At 44.2% G+C, this 21,252-nt stretch overlaps 1 protein-coding gene across 1 annotated transcript in view; it reads right to left on the bottom strand.

The window, feature by feature from the left end:
• The window catches only part of SNTG1 (syntrophin gamma 1), a 237,163-nt gene that overhangs the window by 67,668 nt on the left and 148,243 nt on the right, over positions 1-21,252 (bottom strand). The window contains exons 11-14 of the mRNA XM_060277843.2: positions 13,492-13,594; positions 11,985-12,067; positions 8,985-9,115; positions 5,674-5,803 (exon numbers count right to left, since the gene is read on the bottom strand). Coding sequence (XP_060133826.1) covers positions 5,674-5,803; positions 8,985-9,115; positions 11,985-12,067; positions 13,492-13,594 — 447 coding nt within the window. The remainder of the gene's footprint in view (positions 1-5,673; positions 5,804-8,984; positions 9,116-11,984; positions 12,068-13,491; positions 13,595-21,252) is intronic.

The raw sequence follows: 21,252 nt of genomic DNA, 5'->3' as shown, positions 1-21,252 counted from the left end.
TGCGCCTCCGGTGTCCACCTGAACTTCTGCTTGCCTCTCAGGCAGTCCGTGATGGGAGCCGTAACGCGGGAGAAGTTCTTGATGAACTTCCTGTAGAAGTTGGCGAAGCCCAGTAGGCGTTGGGCGTCTTTGCGCGTCCTGGGGCTGTGCCAGTCCAGGATGGCCTGCACCTTGTCCTTGTCCATCGCCAGCCCCTTGTCTGACAGCTTGTAGCCCAGGAAGTCCACCTCTTTGGTGTGAAACTTGCACTTCTCCAGCTTCACATACAGGTGGTTGTCCTTCAGGCGTTGCAACACCTCCCTGACATCCTTCACATGCTGCACAGGGTCATCGGAGTAGATAAGGATGTCATCCAGGAATACCAGGCATTTCCTGAAGAGTAGGGACCCCAGGACGTGGTGCATGAAGGCCTGGAAGCATGCTGAGCCCCCTTGCAACCCGAAGGGCATCACCAGATATTCAAAAGAGCCCAGAGGCGTGAACATCGTGGTTTTCCATTCATCGCCTTCCCGGATCCTGATCAAGTTGTACGCCCCCCTCAGGTCTAGCTTGGTGAAAATCTTGCCCCTGCGTGCCGCTGTCAGGAGATCGTCCACTCTGGGCATGGGGAAAGCCACTGGCTCTGTCACCGAATTCAGCCGTCTAAAATCCACCACAAGACGGCGCTGTTGCGTGTCTTTCTTGTCCACCCAGAAGACCGGGCTGCCCCCAGCTGCCTTGCTTTCTCTGATGAACCCCCGCTTGAGGTTCTTGTCGATGAAAGCGCGCAGATCCTCCAGTTCCTGATCTGACATGGCGTACAGCTTGGCTGGGGGTATCGTTGCCCCTGGCACCAGGTTGATCTGGCAGTCAAAAGGCCTGTGTGGGGGTAGGTGGTCGGACTCCGCTTCGCTGAAGACCTCCTGCAGGTCCCAGTACGGCTTGGGTATCGCCTCACCCCCTTTGACGTGCATGGTGGCCACCGTGGCTATCGGAGGCCCCTCCCCTGGTTGGTGCTGCATGCAATGCTCCAGACAAAAGTCCGACCCAAACGTGATGCATCTCTGGTGCCAACTTATGGAGGGGTCGTGGCGCGCCAGCCAGCTCATGCCCAAGACGATGGGGGGGTCTGAGATGGTCGTGACGTTGAAAGCCAGTGTCTCTGAGTGCCTTCCCACTGTCATCCTCATGGGGGGGGTTTGATGAGTGATGGCCCCTCCCAGCAGCTCTCGGCCGTCAATGGTTGCCACGTGCAGAGGAAAATCCAGCTGCAGAAGCTGGATCTGGTGCGCTTCTGCAAAGTCCCTCGAGAAGAAGTTGGCTGAGGCACCACTGTCAATTAAGGCAAGGACCGTCAATGGATAGCCATTTGGGAGCGTTAGCGTGACTTCTAGAACCACTCCTGCTCTGGGAGGGGTGGGCTGGCTCTGCTCCTCTCTGTGCGGGTGGGTGGGCTGGGGCTGTTCTCTGCTGACTGTGCCTGGCTGCCGCCCCTTGTCTCCTGCAGCCAGGCTTTCCCGTTTCCCTGCTGTGGTGCTGCGTCAGTGGGGGAAGGCACCACCGTTCCCGCCTTTCCTTGCCACTCCCTGCGATGTGGGCAGTCTCTGACGAGATGCTGGGGGGAGTTGCAGAGAAAGCAGTTCCCTCCCCTTCCCTCCTTGCGTCTTGGCGCCGCTGGGGTTTGAAAAGCCCGCGCGCGCGCGCTATCAATCTGCATGGGTTCCTGGTCCTGGCTGGCTCCAGGCGTGGCTTGGAAGGGCTGTTGGGGGAGTGGCTTCTCCTGCGACCGTGGGAACCAAGCCCGCTTTGCGCGCGTTGCTTGCTTGTCGTTCCACCTGGATTCCTGTCTCACCCCCACCGCCAGAGCCGCTTTGCTCAGCTGATCCATACTACTGGGCTTTGGACCTCTCGAGAGCTCATCCTTCACCTCCTCACTCAAACCCAAGTAGAACGCTGCTTGCATTGGAGCTGATTCCAGTTCCCACCCCAGTCTGTGCACCAGCATGGTGAATTTCGCCCAATATGCGCGGACTGTCATATTTCCTTGGCGCAAATTATGCAGTTCCTCCTTAGTCTGGTCCATATGACTATCTGACGAATACATCGTTTTCAAACCTTCTAGAAAGAGTTTGACATTTTTCATGCAAGGATTCTTTGTTGCGATTAACGGTCTTAGCCACTCCCTGGCTGCCCCGGTCAGGTACTCCACAATAAACGCTACCCTGTGCTCATCGTCAGGGAAGTCATCATGGTGCAGCTCAAGAGCATACACAATCTCAGTCTCAAAGCCATGATATTCCCTCGGGTCTCCATTGAACTTGCTTACTAGGGTCCCGGCTCTCCTTCCTGGCAGCACTTGGACTGGGGGTGCCCCTCCCGCCTTGTTTTTCTCTGCATCCAGTTTGTTTTGGAGGTCTACCGCCACCGCCCTTAATTGCTGCTCTCTTTCCTGGAGCGCTCTCACCTGTTCCGCAAGTTGTACCCGGTCGTCCTGGAGTTTCTTGGTTTCTTCTTTAGCTGCCCTTAATTCCCCCTGCGCCTCCAACGTCAGCTGCTGCAGGTCCTGTTGGGCTTTCTCCGCGATCTGCCGCCATTTCTCCGCCTCTGATGCACTCATCCCGGCAACTCCAAAGTAGCCCAAAAAAAGATTCGGAGGTTGCTGTCACAGTGGCCGGATCAGGCTACTTCAGAGTAACGACGCTACGCAGCTCTGCATTTTATTCTTTTATTGGTGCTGCGTATTTACAGTGAGGAATTCATTGCTATTTACACAGAGTGATGTTGTCAGTCGCTTTCAGAACCTCCGAATGACTTTTGGCGCGTCTTTCCCCAACACAAAAGCTTTGGAAGCCCCATCCTCTTTCCCCTCCTCTTCCTGCGTAATTCTGGAGTTGGGGGGATGGGTCTCCCCTCCTTCTTGGCCCCTTCCTGTTCCACCTGGGACCCTGGCTCCGCTACCTTGCCTGAGCCTCGGACCCGACTTCCTGCTTCCCCGCTGGAATCGGAGCTTCCTCTGCTTTCCCCTGTGCTCGGGGCTGGGCTTGAACTCAGGAGGGGAGGGACTTCGCGATATCCCCTGTCCCTCACAGCTTCATCATATCCTTCTTCCCATAATTGCTTTATCTTCTTCTACCAGTTGCAAGAAACCAAAGGAGAGGAGAGGGCTCTTGTGCTTGAATCCTGCTTATGGGATTCTGATTGGCTATTGCAAGAGCAGGATGCTTGACTAGATAGGCCATTGGCTTGACCCATGAGGCCTATTTTTACATTTTCATATTCTTACCCTTAAAAAACTACAAATATTATAACCTTTCATGATGGAGAGATGCATTTTATTGTTGTTTTCTACACCTTTTCCAGCTCTACAATATCCTTTTTGAGATGCAGTGACCAGAACTGTCATAGATTTTTAAAAATGATTTGACGGTTTTATTTACTATTCCTTTCCTAACAATTTCTGACATGGAGTTTGCTTGATTCACAGCAGATTTCATTGAGCTACACGAACTCAGGTTCCCTTTCCTGGTCAGTCAACACCAGTTCAGACACCATCAGTGTTTATGTGAAGTTGGGAGTTTTTGCCCCATTGTGCATCTCTTTACACTTGTTTATGGACCACTGCATTGTATGCCATACAAGAGCCAACATGGTCCATTGCAGAGCTCAGGATAAAACCACACCAGGCACAGCTAATTGTGGGAGGGATTGGGACATTCATCACACATCGCAGAAGTGCAGAACAGAGGATCTTACTCCATACTCCTTATTCCATACTCTTGCTCAAATCATTCCATGGATTGCTGAAGCGTAAGCCAATCCATACAACATTACCAAAATAAACTCCTCTCCCCCACCTTTTGCCGCCTGGACTATGGGGAACTTTAACTGCCTATGAATTTGCTGTATACATTACGATCTTGTAAAAACATGCCACGTAATAGCAATGTGTTAAAACATCATTATTTCTGTGGCAATAATTACAGTGCTAATCAGAAGCAATTAATCAGAGGCAATTGAAATTTGGCTTTAAAATGTTTGATGCGACTGTAAGAACCTCACTCCTTGAAATACCAAAAATATTCCCAAGCACAAGCTAAAATTAGTAATAGAAAATAGTTATGGAGTAAGCACAAAGGTTAGTAATAGTCCCATTTGTCAAGGTTGTCGTGAGACTGACAGCCATACGCAGTGACAGCACTATCAAGATGAATAAATAGTGAGGGAATTGGCGAGTGCAGCACAGAACATTACAGATGGCAGACAGATTCAAGTCTGCAATACCGATTCAGTATTGCCACCAGCTGGAATGGTTCTGTAGCTGGATATAAATCTCCACAAGACACAAAATTCTTCAGTATGTTCCCAGCATTAGAAACAAAATTAATTTTAGAAGCCTGTGGAGGATATTGCAAGATTCACAGAACTCAATATGATACCAGAACTAAACTAAAGTAGGGCAATATTTAAAAGTTGAGAAGGAGGGGAGGAGAGAGAGTAATTGGTGCTGGTGGGAACAGACGCAGAATAATATCAGTCAGGAATTCCAGCTAGGAATATTATAGAATGATATGCAAGGTTGCCTAAAATCATCATCACCATCGCCACCGAGATTATATACTCAGAAGGAACTTTAGCATATAAATACTTCACATAATTTGTTTGGTCTCTAAGATTCAGCTTTTTAAATCTGGGACAAGTCCAACGGGGGCAGAAGGCAAAACACAGGAGGCAGTTTGGGAGAAGGAAGACCCCAGATATTGCAGTGAGGTTGGAAGTAGGAGGAGGAATTGTAGCCATTAGAGAATGAATGAACATTCTGCAAAATGCTTTTTTTATGTTGAACATCATCTAGATTCAGAACTGGTCAACTTTCCACGGGCCATTTTTAATAGGTGGGCATGCTGTCAGTCACGTGATGCCACATGATCGCATTCCACAGGAAGCATTAGGAGAGCACTTAACTGAGGTCCTGATCCTTTCAAACCATGGCTGCAAAAGAAGAATCTGATGCAAGTTTCCCTGCCAAAAGCTGGGCTTACATTCAGTGCTGAAAGCAAGCCCCACTTGCAGCAAGCATCAGCTGCACTCAAATGAAAGGGTTTGTATCTACAACACAACTTAAAAGGCCATTTATCGGTTGAAGATAAAAGTGTTTACACGACCCCTTCTCCTGCATATTTCCCCCCTCACAACAAGCTTGTGAGGAAGGTAGGCGGATAAGGCTGAGAGACTGTAATTGGCTTAAGGTGAGCTCTCTGGAGAAGATGGGATTTGAACCTTGTATCTAACTGTGTTACTATGTGCATGGGGTAGGTAGGCGATTGGGAGTGGGGCAACACAGAGCTTTTACAATGATCCTTGGTATCAGAATTGGAATGCTGAAAGCCTGCATATCTTGGAAGCACTATACCTTCTCTACTTTTTTTTTCAGTTCTGTGGGTGGATATCAGGAAAAAAAGGAAGTAATACTGATAGCCATGAAGTGGACTACGTAGCCACGAGGAAAGAATAATTCCCCTTTCAAGAAGCTTTCAAAATTCTGAGTTGATGACAGACTTGAGTTGACTTCTCTGGGGAAGCTTCAAGCATAGTTTATGCACAGATAATTCTGTGCGTAAACCCAAGAGGCCTTTATGACAGTCAGGATCAAATGTAACTGGGAAATCTGATGAACTAACTCAGAGGCATACTTACATTGTGCTTTGTGAGGCTGGAAATATTCGTTGCTATTGCTTGTAGCCAGTCAATGCAGTCTTCAGCCGAGAGACACTGAATTATTCCACTGCAAATGCCATCCACAGCGATTACTTGAAATGCATTCTGCCTATGGACACATCGTAATAGATTAGGTCAGGAGACAAGTGCACCTATTCTGACATTACCAACTTCATAATACTTGTCAAAAGGCTTTGAAATTACTCCCCTCTACGTACCCTTGCCCCACAATAAAAGTCAGCCATGGAACTGCTACTGCTTTCCCTATTTTATGAGTCGTTCTCTTCTATATTTAGCTTTTGTATATGGCACATCTCCAGATAAATCTTGGCAAAGCCCACAGAACCAACTGAATACAGATTGCTCACACTGGGCTATCTGCTCAGGGCACAAAGCTTGAAAATGTAGTAGCCTGGCAGATTGCACAAGCTGCAATTTGCAAGTCGTGGCACATAGCTCTTCAGCTTTTTTTCCACATATTTTGACCATGCTGATTCTGGATCTGAGTCATTCATCTCCACCTTGGAGAATTTCATTATTTCAATATGGCATCCACGTTATCCCCCCAAACAAGAACAGATGCATCATTTAGCTTCTACAGGAGCTATGATAATAACTGGTGTGTTTTCAGAAGCAAAGAATTCATTTTGGCAACCTCCCACCATATGGAATTGCTCATTAGACAAGAATGATATATAATTGGTAAGGAGCTTATCCTTATCTTGCTACATATTTAATTGTATTTTTATATAAACTGCCCTAGGAACATAACTGAAGGGTGATTGATTGAATGATTGATTGATTGATTAAATGTAAACATTATGCTTGACGTATAATGGGGAACCTGCATCCCTCCCAGTATTGCTGAACTACAGCTTCCATCATCCCATGGTATTTGAGGTTGATGGGATTTGGACTTCAACAACATTTGGAGTGCCATAGGTTCTCCTTCCCTGATTTAATGCACTAAAATAATGGAGGCACTGGCAAATTCACACCATTGGTGCCACAAAGCATTCTGAAGCATCTACTCAAATGCAAACCCCATTGAGTTCAAATAGATTTACTCCCCAGGCATGTGTGAATAGAACTGCAGCCTAAGTGGGACAATTATTGTGGAAGAAGACAACAGTGGCTTCACATCTGCAATTCCAAAAGCAATGGGTGACTTGTTGGAAGGAATCTGTGCAAAAAAACAAAGAAAGGTTCTACAGATCTGGACGCAGCATATACATCCTCCATAAATGGGGAATATAGCTTTTACTAGATTACTAGTAACGCAGGTTTATAACTACAGAAGCTACATCAACACTAAATTTTCAGAGTTAGAATAAATAAAAGGGAAAATACTTTCAATGAGAAGACTAAAAAGATACAGTATTTTTGAACTTTTTAAATAATAAAATAAAGAGCAAGACTTTGTAATAAAATCATAACCTTCTTATGATTCCCCCCCCCCATATTCTATAAAAGCACTAAAGCATAATATTCTGTATTGGCATGCTCCACTAAATAATGGATATTTAAAATAAAAAAGCAAGTATGATCTGCTTCAAAAACTAATTAGGTGAAGGGTTGAGAACTCAGAATTGATCCACATAACTTTAATGATTTTCACATTGCACTTTCCCAACATTTGGACATAACCTAAACTCAATGAATGTGTGCAATGTATTTATCAATATGAGGGGAGGGCATCCAAGCATTCTGTGTCTGGTATTCTGCACAGCTGACTTATCTGCCATAAAGCTCTGTGGACTGATTTACTACATCCAAATGACGGATAATTATCAAGCCTATAAAAACCTTTGAAATGCTGAAGCAGTAAGGGCCCAATTTCCTCCAGAAAGTTCATGGGTCTGAGTGGCTTAAGAAACACAAGAGCATAATGATATTTCATGTCCTAAAACCATCTCCTGAGTGTGGACTGGAAATCGTACAACAGGTCTATTTATTCATGATGAATATATGACTGAGATTAGACATGAGAAATGTGGAAATTGTAGCTGCAGTTCATTTGAAATCAATCTTCTATCCACTACATCTGGGTCACACTTAAAGTCAGACAAATTTTGATAGAAGGTTGATCTGATTTATTTTTTTAAAGAAAAATTTCAGCACAGGGAATATTATTCTCCGGTTCAGGCTGGGCCAGTGCATTTTGCATTTGTTGTAACAGTCCTTCCACTTTAACACTGTGGGGTGGAGGGTGGGCCACACAAGTTTTTTCATAGGGATTTGCAGGTTGAGAAAAAGAGATTTCTGATTTCCTTGTCCATTAGAAGCCTGCAAATAAGCACATACCTTTACCAATATGAATTTGGCCCATCCCACCCTACCTTCCTTTGTCCAATCAGAGTCAACTAAAAACATTTTCCAGCATAGTGACATAGATCAGAGCAGGAGGGGCAGTTTCACACACCTGGCAGGAGGTTTGGTGCTGTGCAGGTGCCCTGCTGGGACCATAGGTTTGGATACATAGGGGCGCCTTCATCACGTCAACCTCCACACAGCCTTGCCCTCCCCCGTCTCATTAAGTGACAGAGATGCCACCTCCAGAAAGCTAGGTATACAGTGCCACTACTCCTAATAAAGTATTCCTTGATTAGAGCACAGGAAAACACTGAATAGTTTGCCATGGAGACTCTAGTCCTAGTGTTGAGCCTAACTTCTGAGGAAAAGATCATGGCTGACTGATACTAGGCATGGGGATTTGGATGTGAAATTCCTTCAAGCATTCAGTGCCTCCACATACCTTATAAGGGTTGTGTAGTCATGCAAAAAGTCTCTTAGTTATATTCTTTGCCTCATGCAACTTGAGAAAGAGCTACATTTCCAGCTATAAGTAATCAACATGCTCAGCCTGAGTACCAACAGGTTTTAATTTACTTAGCTAAAATTGGATTTTAACCTACTAAGTCATACTCAATAGCTCTACTCTATGACTTAGGGGAAAAAATCCCATTCTACTTATTATTGCTGAGGGTTTTTTATTTTTCCTTTTGTAAATAGTAAGACTCTCTCTCTCCTTCTGTGATATCTAGAACCTTGGGGAAAGTTGTACCTTAGAGTATTAATTATATTAAGTTTCTAGCACTAACTGTGTTTTACAGCCCCCGCTAAAATAACATATATATTTCCTTATTAGTAAAAAATGTCTGTCTTTCTCTAATGACGGTAAGAAATGATCTGGTGCTTTGAGACCACCTCTCCTTCTCAGACCCTTCACTTCAAAAATTACAACTGCCATACTCCAGTATATGGAGAAAATATTTCCTTTATCTACTTACCTGCACATATCTGACCCTGGGAGATACTGGGAAAACCGGGAGTGAAGAAGCGGGATTAATCGGAGATCACACCACCTCTTCTCCCACCTAAGCCCTGGAGACGTAGGCCATGAAGAACATGAAAGTGTGTCCTGAAAAATATTTCAAACACCTTTGATGTTTTGGTGTTACCATCAGCAGCTACAATAAACAGTACCTCATTTATATATTACATTACATTTCTCTCCCATCTTTCCACCACAGAGCTTGAGGTGGCTTCATAGTCCTCTTTCTCCCCATTTTATCCTCAAAACAACCCTGTGAGATAGGCTGTGGTTGGTCCAAAATCACCAAGTGAAAATCTTCTGAACTGGCTAGTTGCAAAATGGTCATCACTACAACAAGTGGGATATGTATAGCAGGAAAGATTTTATTTTGTAAGGTTCTCTGGGAAGGGTAACATTAATCTCTTCCTTCTATACACAGAGAAAACTATATAGTATACCACATCCTGCAGGATGCTCATAAGTGAAGCCATCAAATATAAGAAAGAGGGGGCTAGTTTTATTCAATGGGCACCATATACTCAGAAAGGAGAAAGTGAAGAGGCGTTTCTAGAGACACCAGTGTAATGAGCATTATATCTATATCCTTCCTAAGGACCTCAACTGTTGAGGATAGACCTATCCTAGAATCTGCAATGAACAGAAGGAGGCTGCACCATCGTTAATGCCAATTGAAGTAAAGAAAAAACCCACAATCCATTCATGCAACAAAGCTCTGGCTCACATCACCGATAAAGGGAATAACTCTCATGCCCCTCTATCCAGAAGGTGCTTTTACCTTTCTTCAAGTGTTCATTTCTGTAAGGATTGTGGGATGGTTGCTCACGAGTAACCACACAGGACTCCAACCTGATTATTTACAGGTTTATTGTGCATACTATGTACAGTGAAGAGCAAACAGTTTCATGACTGCCATAGTCACTAGCAGAATCCGGGAGTGCCCCCTTCCGGTTTCTACCCCAGCATAAGAACGTGGACACCCCTAGCCTCCGCCTCCCCTCTTTGCGTTTCATTCCCCTGTGCAATTGGGAGGATGGAAGAAGCATCTCCCTCTCTGAGTCCTCTTGGTTGAGGCAGTGCAAGGGCTCCGAGCCAACATCCCAGAGCGCTCTCTCCGTGGTGCTGACCGCCTTCCCCTCCTCCCCGCTGGAGGTTTGACTGCTCTCCGAGGTGCTGCTGGAGAGCAGGGACCGGGGATCCCTGTAACCCAATCTCCTGCCTCCCTCCTCCCGTGGACCCCGTGGATGCTCCCTGACAATTTCTTTGGATATTATAGTGGCAAAAGAAATAAACTTGTGGTAAAAAAAACAAGTACAGGATATTCTGACATTTAAAACAACATTTTTCTTTCCAACATTTTGAGGTCATGCAGACATGAAAGGGGGGAAATAATACAAGGGTTGTAAGAAACGCTAATAGTGAAGTATTTCTAGCCTCTGCAGAAGCAAGAAGTGTCAAAATGTTCTTGATGAAATCTTTCTAGCTGGTTCCAGAGACAGGAGACTACAGAATAATGCTGCAACATTTCAGGTGTTTATTTGAGCCTCTGGGTCTGTCAGCACCTATGATGTATTGCTAAGTGATGTTCAAACAAAGCACAAAAAGAGCTTCTTCCATGAGAGTCGGTGCTGATACCTTGTTTTTACAACACACAAACTTACCTTTGTTTCCTATTTGTTTGGCAGTTTTATGAAATCAGACCTTGTTCCGGTTTGGATGTAGTAGTAAAATTGAATTGTCCAAGGGAAAACATAATTAAAATTTAGTGTGGGTTCACTAAGATAATTTGAATTGCAAGCCAAAATAGCGATGAGCAAACACTCCTCCAACCCACATCCAATTTAGAATTAATTTTGATGGGGGAAAGACAGCCAAATAAATGCTGGATGTCCAAAATAAATTATTAGGTCCTGGCATTCTTCTAGTGACATAACACATTGGATGGGACCCCCACCATCATTTCACTCTGCATTACTTTCTTTAAGAAAGTGACTGTGCTCAGCATCCTATCCAAGTTGTGATGGGGCACAGGTAGGTGGCAATGCCAGTTATAATTCCCAAGAAATTCAGATGCTTCAGAAGCACTGCTCAGCAATGTGGTCAGTCCTTGCTGAACCCACCACCACTGAGGGAACAGGGACACTGGGGGAAACTTACTTTATGCCAGGAGGTTCGTGGCAGATTCCAAGCTCTCTAAGTTTCCAGGTTATTTATGACAAAATCATACTGGGATCCATAGTGTCAGGGACTGTTCTAGCAGTTAACATTCCCTGTCTATCGCAGAAGAGAGGCACCATGGCTCAGGCAGCATCCTAGAGCCCTTACTGCAACCTGAGACAGGATATCAGGGGGAGGGATCCGGGAAAGTGTCCAGCGGGGAGATGCCTCGCTCTTTTAAGTTCATGCCTGACTTGAGACATTCCAAAGCGCGCAAGCGCAAAGTGAGAAGGGCAGGAATCCCACGCTTATTATGCTGGGGGAGGAGCAGACGACAGGCATTGGGAGAATCTTCGTCAGACTGATCAGACATGTATTCTTGATACTGAATCACACTGTAAATATCAGGCACAATAAAGGTCTTAAAGACAGAATGGCTGTGGTACTAGTTTCTCAGAAGTAGCCAAAAAAGGACCGTGACACATAGAATTTTTATTCCATTTTGGTAAGACTTAAATGGAGCAAAAATAATGGAGTATCTAAATCCACTTGTCAGTTGTAGTCTCAATCTGAATTCATTCCAATACCATGCCAGGAGTTAGCATAAAGTTCCCCCACCTATAGCTGCATAATGAGAAAAGTGTTTTTACAGTACACTTTGCTTTTATGGAATCTACCTAATATTGAAACTGGCATATTCCCAGCATGCTCACAGATTGTGCAAACTTTTCAGTTAATAGTCATGTTCAGATTTTTGGCAGCAAGGTAAAAAAAAAAAAACACACACAACATTTCTTACCGTATTATTGGGATGGTAGTTAAGATGTAAACCACTATCACACAGAGGCGATGAAGTACCACTGCTTTGATCACTAGGAATGCCTAATAAAAACATAAATACATACAAAAGTGTATCACAGCTTTCTGAACTACACACACTTCATAATCAAAACTGACATTGGTTTTGTCATACAGTAGTTACAATTCAGCCACACATAGGGAACAGCTGTTGCCTCTGCCACAGACGGTGTTTCAATGTGTATTGCAGGGATACTAAATGCATCAGCTCTCAAAAACCATGATGCATATGAAGATCATCAAAGATGACTGAAGGGATGGGGAGTTCTTTGCCATGCAAAGTAATCTTACAGACTTGTGATAACCAGATCTTTTCCCTATTTGAAGAAAAAAAACTGCATTGCCATCAGGGTACAGATTTATAAATGTGAACACTGATTTATGATCTGCATTAACTTTTACATTCTATTTCGATATGCTATGGTATTCTATGAAAGTAGAGCCATTTATAAATTCTGAAGTAAATAACTGTGGTGATCCTAGATTACTTCACCACCCCCAAATAGTCTTCTGGCTGTAAAAAAAATAAAGTAGGTGTGCGAATTCTACTGTGTACATGTAGTATTTTTGAAACTTGAAAGGAGTGAATTGTTTTGACAATATCAAATGAATATAAAATATCTTCATTAGTATGAATAAAGGAGAAACTGGTATAATGATAGAAATGAGTACACTTTCAACAAGTTAATCAACATTTGAAAATAAAGAAATATAATGCAACCGGGATTATTTAATGGGTAGGAGGCTATTTGAATTCATTTCAGAAGCTTTTTTTTAAAACAATATTTTCATTTTCTTAATTAAAAGGGTGAGGGGAACCCTGGAGATAATCTTCACAGGGCAACTATAGCACACAGACAGAACCATCTCAGACTATGCACTAGTCCTTACAATTGATTAAAATTATAGAAGGAAGCCAGCTGCCTCCCAATAAGACTAATCAGTTTAAATGGTTGAACAAAAACAAAATACTGATCACAATGGACTCCATTAATCTTCACTTAAGCAGAGCAATCTGTTCAAGCCCATGACTGCAATTTAAAATGAAAAGTCCTCACGACAGATATATTCACTCTCAATTGCCAAGTCAGGGGGGGGGTGCCAATCCTTCTCCAAATCTCTGCCATTATGTATTAATCTAGAAATGAAATGCAAATACTCTGGACAAATTATCGTTAAGTCAAAGAACTTTAATAGCACTCAAAGCAAGTAGTAATCAGCTGAGAGCATAACATCACCTCTAAAGCAAAGGTTTAAAATGAACACTCAAAATCAGCTCTGGGGAGAAACTCATACAACTCTCAGCACAAATAAGCAAACAAAAACCAAACGATGATTCACAGAAGTAGGCTTAAAAAGTAGTAATGTGAAATGGCTCTGAGGCTCCTGTGATAGATTCAGACTTGGGTTTTTTGGATTTTGTTTTTTTTTTAAGAGTTAATACTTACATGCACAGTCTTCGTTGAGGGGCAATTTTAGAAATGCAGGTGCTCTTTTGAGAAAGGATACAGTTAGGGTCACCTCTTCTCCAGCATTCCGAAGAACCTGGACCTGAGGATTAAAGATGTAGATGTAACACACACATACAAGCCAAAATTACATTCCATCCTTCACACACAATTGCACAGTTGCTTACTGCACAACACAAAAGAAATGAACAATAAAAGCAAACATGCATTTTTAAGCTTTATGGTTATATTCTGGTTTCCTTAAAATTCTTCACCATTTTTTTCAATCCCTTCTCTTGTTTTACAAAAGGACTTCAGTGCACAGAGGTTTGAGGTAAGCATTTTGGTAAAAGTTGGGACTGAGTCTGAGATCTAGCAAAAGATCTAGCTGAGCCTTATATCTCAAGGGACTGTGAAACCTGCAGATGGCCAGATATTGGAACTATCACCAAGCAGAACACATAACCCTCCCACCTGTGAGCAGAACTGCCTCTCTTATGAGAAAACTGACTTTGGTGCAAAATCCAGCAAGAGAAGGGAATTCTGTGGATGCCAAAGTGGATGAACCCATGGAGCTGTACAGTCAATCCCCCTTCAACCAGTAGATTCATGAGGTTCTGAAAAGTGCTTGCCTGGCCAGGCTAAACCTTGCACAGTTGTGATCATTCTAGAACATGCTTACTTCCAGGAGGAAGGAATGGCGTTCCATTGAAATTGTGCAAGAGGGGCTTGGATAATATCATTTCCCCTCTGATCATAAAAGCACACCACGAGCAGTCGTCTTCTCCCTTTCTGCCTGGAACAAGGCAGCTTCATTGGATAATTCAGTATGAAGACATCCCATATCAAAAATATAGTGCTTGGGTAGCTAGACCTTCCTAGTCTCACAGAAAAAAAGCGACGGCGTCTCTAGTAAATAAATGCATATTGGTGGAATCTGTCTGTTTAAAGATTTTGCCTCTCACTTTGGACTAAAAAAAAACCCCTTGCATTTTTCCTCGGCGATTTAAAAGAAATGTGTGCTTCCCCTTCTCTTCTGTTACATGAATTACCCAGAGTCACTTCATCCAGATTATCAAAACTGTTCTCACTAGTGTAACAGCCAGACCATCTCTCAAGAACTGAATTGTCTGTCCCTGTGCTGCTCTCACAGATATGAGCAAATGTTCCACAGTAATTTGACACAGTGGAAGTCATGTAGACTTTGCTGAGCATCCCTTTCCGAAAGTGGGACACACTTGATCACAGAAAATATCAAAGATGATGCTACTTAGAAGGTTGTAGCGAGCAATGCACTACTGAAAGAAAAAGGTAGGGAAAAAAGGTATCACCAGTAACATGCAGAAATTTAAGATAAGACACCTAGCTCACAAATGTAAGATGTACGTAAATGTTAAAATAGGTATACAAAACTGATCTTCAATTTGTACTGTTAATAATCTTGCTATCTCAGGTCCATTGAAAATGGTCACCGTGTCCTTCAGTTTACAATATTAAAACTGCCCTATTCTAACCCAACACTTTGAACATTTTTGCTGCTGAATATATGCATTCACATTCTACTTCATACATCTGCTAAAGCATACAGTTGCCAGCAAAAGCTTGTTGCTCACTAATCAAACAGTCTCTTTAAAAGTATACCACAGTACCGGTAATGTTTATTTTTGCTGCTACAGCCCTTAAAAATATACTGCTTCACCATGTTGGTGCATATGGTGAAGAAAGGGACATGGATGGTGTTTTTTGAAAAAGTCTGGTTGATGGAATACACACCACTTTATGTTTAAATAGTGGGTTTCAGAACACAGGAACCTTTTAGACTCCTAGGAATCATGACCCTGGAGTCTAGCAGTGACCAGAACACCAAACCAGGGGCTAAAGTGTCACTGGCAAAATCAGAGTTTACTTTTGTAAAACTATGGGTTGCTAGTTGGATGGGGAGAATGTGATGTGGACAACATCCAAAAAAATCAAATTGCCGAATTACAACTTATCACCAAACTTCAAACCATGGAGAGACGTGGTCTGAACAGAGACATTGGATTCTTATCTCATTATACATGATAAAGCTACTTTTGGCCATCTCATCCCTTGCTTTTTCCTGTAAGACCAATTGCAGTCAACAGTCGTCAACAGGTTTACCACACCTATCAGCCAATCACCCATTCCCACCACCCTTCTGAGTAATACCCCTCCCCACCCACTATATATAAGGGTCTGGTGACTTCTGTTTCAATGTATCTGCATGCACACGAAAGCTCATACAAAGAACAAACTTAGTTGGTCTCTAAGGTGCTACTGGACTATATATATATATATATATATATATATATATATATATATATATATATATACTGTGTCAGACCAACACGGCTACCTACCTGAATCAAAAAAATATATCAAGTTACATGCAGGTTTTAATCCACATTAAGCTCCTACTATGGGAAGGAGTTATGGTGGTCCCAGGAATATCTAGGGTAAATGTCTTGGTCTATACTACTGAAAGAAAGGTGCCCTTTGGCCCTGCAGAAGATCTGACCACTCCCCTTCCTCAGGCACGGTGCTAGGGCTTTTTGCACCCTAAGCAAAATACTTTCTGGCGCCCCCCGGGCGCATGCGTCATGACACCTGCAGAGCTTTGCGTGGGGAGTGGGAGGCTGAGGCCGCCTCAACTGAACAGCTGAGAGGTGCAGCGAGGTGGCCCCAGGCTCACGGTCCCCCTGTGCACCTCTGGAGCTTTGCGCCTGGAGTGCGAGCTTGGGGCCACTTCGCCGCGCCTCTCAGCTGTTCAGTTGAGGCGGCCCCAGGCTGCCGCTCCCTGCGCAAAGCTCCGGAGGCGTGCAAGGATCGCTGGGAGCGCGAGCCTGGGGGCGGGGCTGCCTCCTCCCGCTCTCTGCTCCACTGCAGCCTGCAAGACCCTGCTGATCATGCTTGTTGGCGGGCCCCGCTCGCCCTTCTGCCGCTGCCACTTCTCTGCCACTCCCCGCGCACCTCCGGAACTTCTCGCCGGGAGCGCGAGCCTGGGGCCGCCTCACCCGCCTTTCAGCTGTTCAGAGGAGGCGGCCCCAGGCCCGCACTCCCCGCACGCCTCCAGATAGCAGCCTGAGGCAGCACCGGCGGGCGTTGGTGGGCGTTGGTGGGCGTTGGGCAGCCTGGTCAGCGCGCCCTAGGCCATAGCCTAGTTTGCCTTAATGGAAGCGCCGGGGCTGCCCTTCCTCTACTTCCTCTTTATTCTCTCCCTTTTGCAACAGACTTCATTTCTATCTTCTGGCAACATGTGGTTAAGATACTGAGAGACAAACTGGCATGACATTCCTCAAATATCTTAAAACACTGGAGCCACATATTTCAAGCAGCTCTTTAATATTCTAAATGCCATGCCCTCCAAAACTGCTCCATATATTTTTAATAATTTAAATTTTAAATCACAATCAAAGTAGACCTTTATGAGCTGATTTAAATGTGGGATGCATTTGTTACTGAAATTTGGTTAGAGGGACCTCAGAGAATTCACAAAAATAAGAATAAAAGCTTAATAAATAAAAGACTAGAAATGTTACTATAGCTTTTTCAATATTTCTTCTAAATACTGCTAGACATCATTAATAAATGTCAGCCAGAGATGCAGTGCTCTAATCAGACATCTTACTTTACAGTATTTGTATTCTCAGGTCATCCACTATGACAGAAAGCTCTGAATTGCTGAACACTCTATAGAGATTCCTCCATATCCCTCGGAGTTGCAATAGTAGTTTATTAAAAGTATTTTCAGACATGGCAGAAGACACAAAGCACTATGAATACAGTAGTCTAATTTCACATGTGTTATGCAAGATACATTGTGCTTCAGCTCCTTAGAACTCAGTAATCTTATTTATGCTGAGCAGCCTTTTGTCTAACTCCAACAGCAAAAAGGATGGGGATGGTTATTCAGAAACTGCTTGGGTGAACATGAAAACACGGTGGTTGAAAATTGACAGAAAGGGCTGAGACTGAGCTTTGAAATGTAACATAAAAAAGGGAGGTATATTTTGTCCTAATGTTGTGGCCCAGTTCATACATATATGGGATTTATGCAGTGGATGAGTGAAGGCAGCAAGACTTTTGAGCAAATCGGTCACGTGCAACTTCTCTCTGCATTTCTTTTGGGGAAGGGGAATTGGAATTGCAATCACAAATGCCGCACCTGAGCCACTTCTCAGCCAGATGTGAAATACTTTTGCCTCCTCAGAAACATGAACCTATATTGGGTCGCCAGCCCTACTCTACACAGCCGGCTTTATAAGAATGTAAATAAAATGTGGAATAAGGGAGAGGGAAGTGCCTGTGAGCTGGACTCATTATGTATTGCTAATCTAGAGAGAAGAATTTTCAGATGGGTATTTCAAACACGGTCCCACACTGAACAGCTCTGTGTCAGTGACTAAACTGTGTCCACAATGCCAGATGTGGGGAACTTTTGGCTCTCCAGATGTTGCTAAACAACAACTCATATCTGCCCCAAAAGCATGGTCAATGGCCAGCGATGATGGAAGTTGTTATTCAGGACACCTCCATCCTATGTACAACAGAAAAGGGTTTGTGCTGTTGTTGTTTTGGCCACTGGTTCCAGATTTTATAGGAAACATCCAAAGAATGGCTTAAGCCACGGGTGTCAAACACAAGGCCCGGGGGCCAAATCCGGCCCGCCAGACCTCATCATGTGGCTCGCCGAGCGCCCCAGCCAGCACGCCCCAGCAGCGGGACCTTGCTGCTGAAGTGCCGTGCCGACAAAGCGCCGACAAACAGCTGGGGCCGGGGGGGGGGTAGAAAGGCGGTCGGAGCAGCACTGCACGGAGAGTCCCAAGCCTCTGCGACGCAGCAGTGCTCTGTAGCACTTTGAATCCTCCTCCTCCTGCCACGGCTCGGCACCTGGAAACGGCTGCTGCTGCTGCTGCTGCTGCTGCTGAAGCACAGACAAAGCACCCAGCAGTGCTGCGTGGAGGAGGATTCAAAGTGCTACAGAGCACTGCTGCGTCCCAGAGGCTCAGGACTCTCCGCACGGCGCTGCCGGGCACCGACCCAGCAAGCCTCCTCCTCCTCCTCCTCCTCTTGCCTCACCTCCTCCTCCTCCTGCCACGGCTCAGCCTCACGAACATGCAACTCTGAGGCTTTACGCACTTCTCCTAAAACGGACACCCGCTGCCTCACGCTGCACAGGAAATGCTTTTTGCCCCTGGGTCCCTTCGCGCTCTTTTCTGGCACTGAATCAAGGCGGCGACCCCCCCCCTCCCTTTCTTTCTTCCTCTCTCTCGTTCTTATTCTTTCTTTCCCTCTACTTCCTTCCTTCTTTCTCCCTTTCCGTCTTCTCTCCCTCTTTCGTTTTCTTTCCTTCTTTATTCCCTTCCTTATTTCCTACTCTTCTTTCTCTCCCCTCTTTCCTTCCTTCCTTCCTTCCTTCCTCTCTCCCTCCCACTCCCTCTTTTCTTCCTTCCTTCCTTCCTTCCTTCCTCCCTCCCCTCCCCTCCCCTCCCCTCCCTCTCCTCAGAAACATAGGATGCTGCTTTATACTTCTGGCCCTTAAACCCTGGAACCAGGAGAGCAGCTTCAGTGAGTCAACCTCAGCCAGTCCCTTTGGTGAAGGGTGGTGGCTCACTGGCAGAACATCTGTCCTGCATGCAGAAGGACCCCAGCATCTCCAGGTACTAGTAGCTCTGCAAAGGTCCTGCATGAAACCCTAGCGAGCCTCCACCACCCAGTGCAGTTACCAAAAATCATTTTTCAATAAATTGTACAATAATTGTACATTTGAATATCTACTTGCCACTATTCTGACTATGTTTCTGCTTTCAGAGCTAGTTATTACTTACATTATTACAAAAAAACAGTAATAATTGAATGCAGTGACAATAATTTATGATAATAAAGAGTGGACACATAGTCCTACAGATACAACCGGCCCTTTGAGGGTGACCAAACTGCTGATGCGGCCCCCGATGAATTTGAGTTTGACACCCCTGGCTTAAGCTCTCAAAATATTTTTCTTTTATTTCTTTCAATAGCAGACTTCCATTCTCTATCCCAAACTCCCCTCATGGAATGGGCAGGGCTGGCATGGTTGATTATGCAACCCCTTTGGAGTAATGAAACTGGTTTCCTTATTCTTTGTATCTGACCTACGTGTGATCACACTTGAAAAATGAGCCTCGGTACATGTTACTGAACACACAGTGATGCTGGGCACACTCTTTTTAATATAGGATTTGTTAGACAGATTTATTTCTATTACCCAGCTTTATTTATAAATCACCCTTGAAAAATAATTTTAAATTCAGTTTTGCATACTAAAAATATTCTTAGCAAAAGAAAGGTAACTAAATGGATAGAAGAAGAATCTTTTAAAGAACTTGAATGAACTTTTGCAAGCTTTCCCCCCTACTAGCTGAGCTCTCCAGAACCTTGACAGTGGCATAAAACAAAATCCTTTGACAAATCTGTTTTTGAAGTAATGCTTTTGATCAATACTTGCAGCTCTCTCAGCTTAGTACGTAGGCTGCTCTGCCTCCAATCTCTGTTGAGAAAGATATTTTTGTACTGCAGCAAATGCTTTCTCTGACAAAATTAGTCTTGTCACCTGCAAACCATGTGAAAACTTCCTTTCTTCCCTGCTTCAGCCCATCCACATAATGATAGCCTTTCATACACAGATGAATAATTGCACTGCATCTGTGAGACGTAACTTGTAAAACCTCTGAACGTAGTTTTTGCTTTCTCCCATACACTTTTTTTTTGCGATCTTCCATGCCACTGATTTAACAATACAGTGTCCCATCCCTATTTTACAAAATCTGAAACCTATACTAAAATATTAAGCTCCCAACAATAGGAATAGATAGGCAATGGAATAATGTCCTACATAAGTTCAGCTTCCCCCTTCCCCCTGAAATTATCTTTCATGGGCAGTGCAAACTGAAGTTAAGCAGGCTAGACACAACCTACAGGCCTTAATTTTTCTACTCCATACCTTAAAAAAATATAATATACACAACAATATTTTTTTTAAGAAACAGGTGTTAAGCCTGATTTAAGATTAGTATCCAGCACAGGTTACACACTCCATTGTTTAAAACTGCATCTTCCCCAACCTGGTGCCCTGCAGATGTTTTCTTCAACTACAACATTAATCAGCTCCAGCTGGTTTGGCCATTGGCTCCAGGGTATCAAATATTGGTTTATAGCAGGCATCCCTAAACTGCGGCCCTCCAGATGTTTTGGTCTACAACTCCCATGATCTCTAGCTAACAGGACCAATGGTCAGGGATGATGGGAAGTGTAGTCCAAAACATCTGGAGGGCCGACGTTTGGGGATGCCTGGTTTATAGGATACCTGCAGCTACTGAATCTTCTGTCATCTAATCTGTTCTTCCTCAGAAGCTTCTTGTGTCTCTATCTTATTCTCTAGACCTGAACTGAAAATAAGAGCTTGCCCTTGGGAGCTCTTTCTCATATTTGGATACAGGTAGGTAGCCGTGTTGGTCTGGATCGAAGTAAAATAAAAAAATTCCTTCAGTAGCACCTTAAAGACCAACTAAGTTTTTATTTTGGTATGAGCTTTCGTGTGCATGCACACTTCTTCAGATACAGTGAAATGGAAGTTTCCAGGCACTTATGTAGAGAAGGGGTGGGGAGGGGTGGGGATGGGGAGGGGGGATCACCCAGAAGGGTGGTGGAAATGGGTGATTGACTGACTGATAGCTGTTGATGACCGCAAACGACTGCAAA

This window comes from Zootoca vivipara, chromosome 8 (assembly GCF_965207765.1).
Source record: "Zootoca vivipara chromosome 8, rZooViv2.hap1.1, whole genome shotgun sequence".
Taxonomy (NCBI): domain Eukaryota; kingdom Metazoa; phylum Chordata; class Lepidosauria; order Squamata; family Lacertidae; genus Zootoca; species Zootoca vivipara.
Note: the sequence above shows the minus strand (reverse complement) of the source record. Positions and strands in the feature narration are given on the sequence as shown.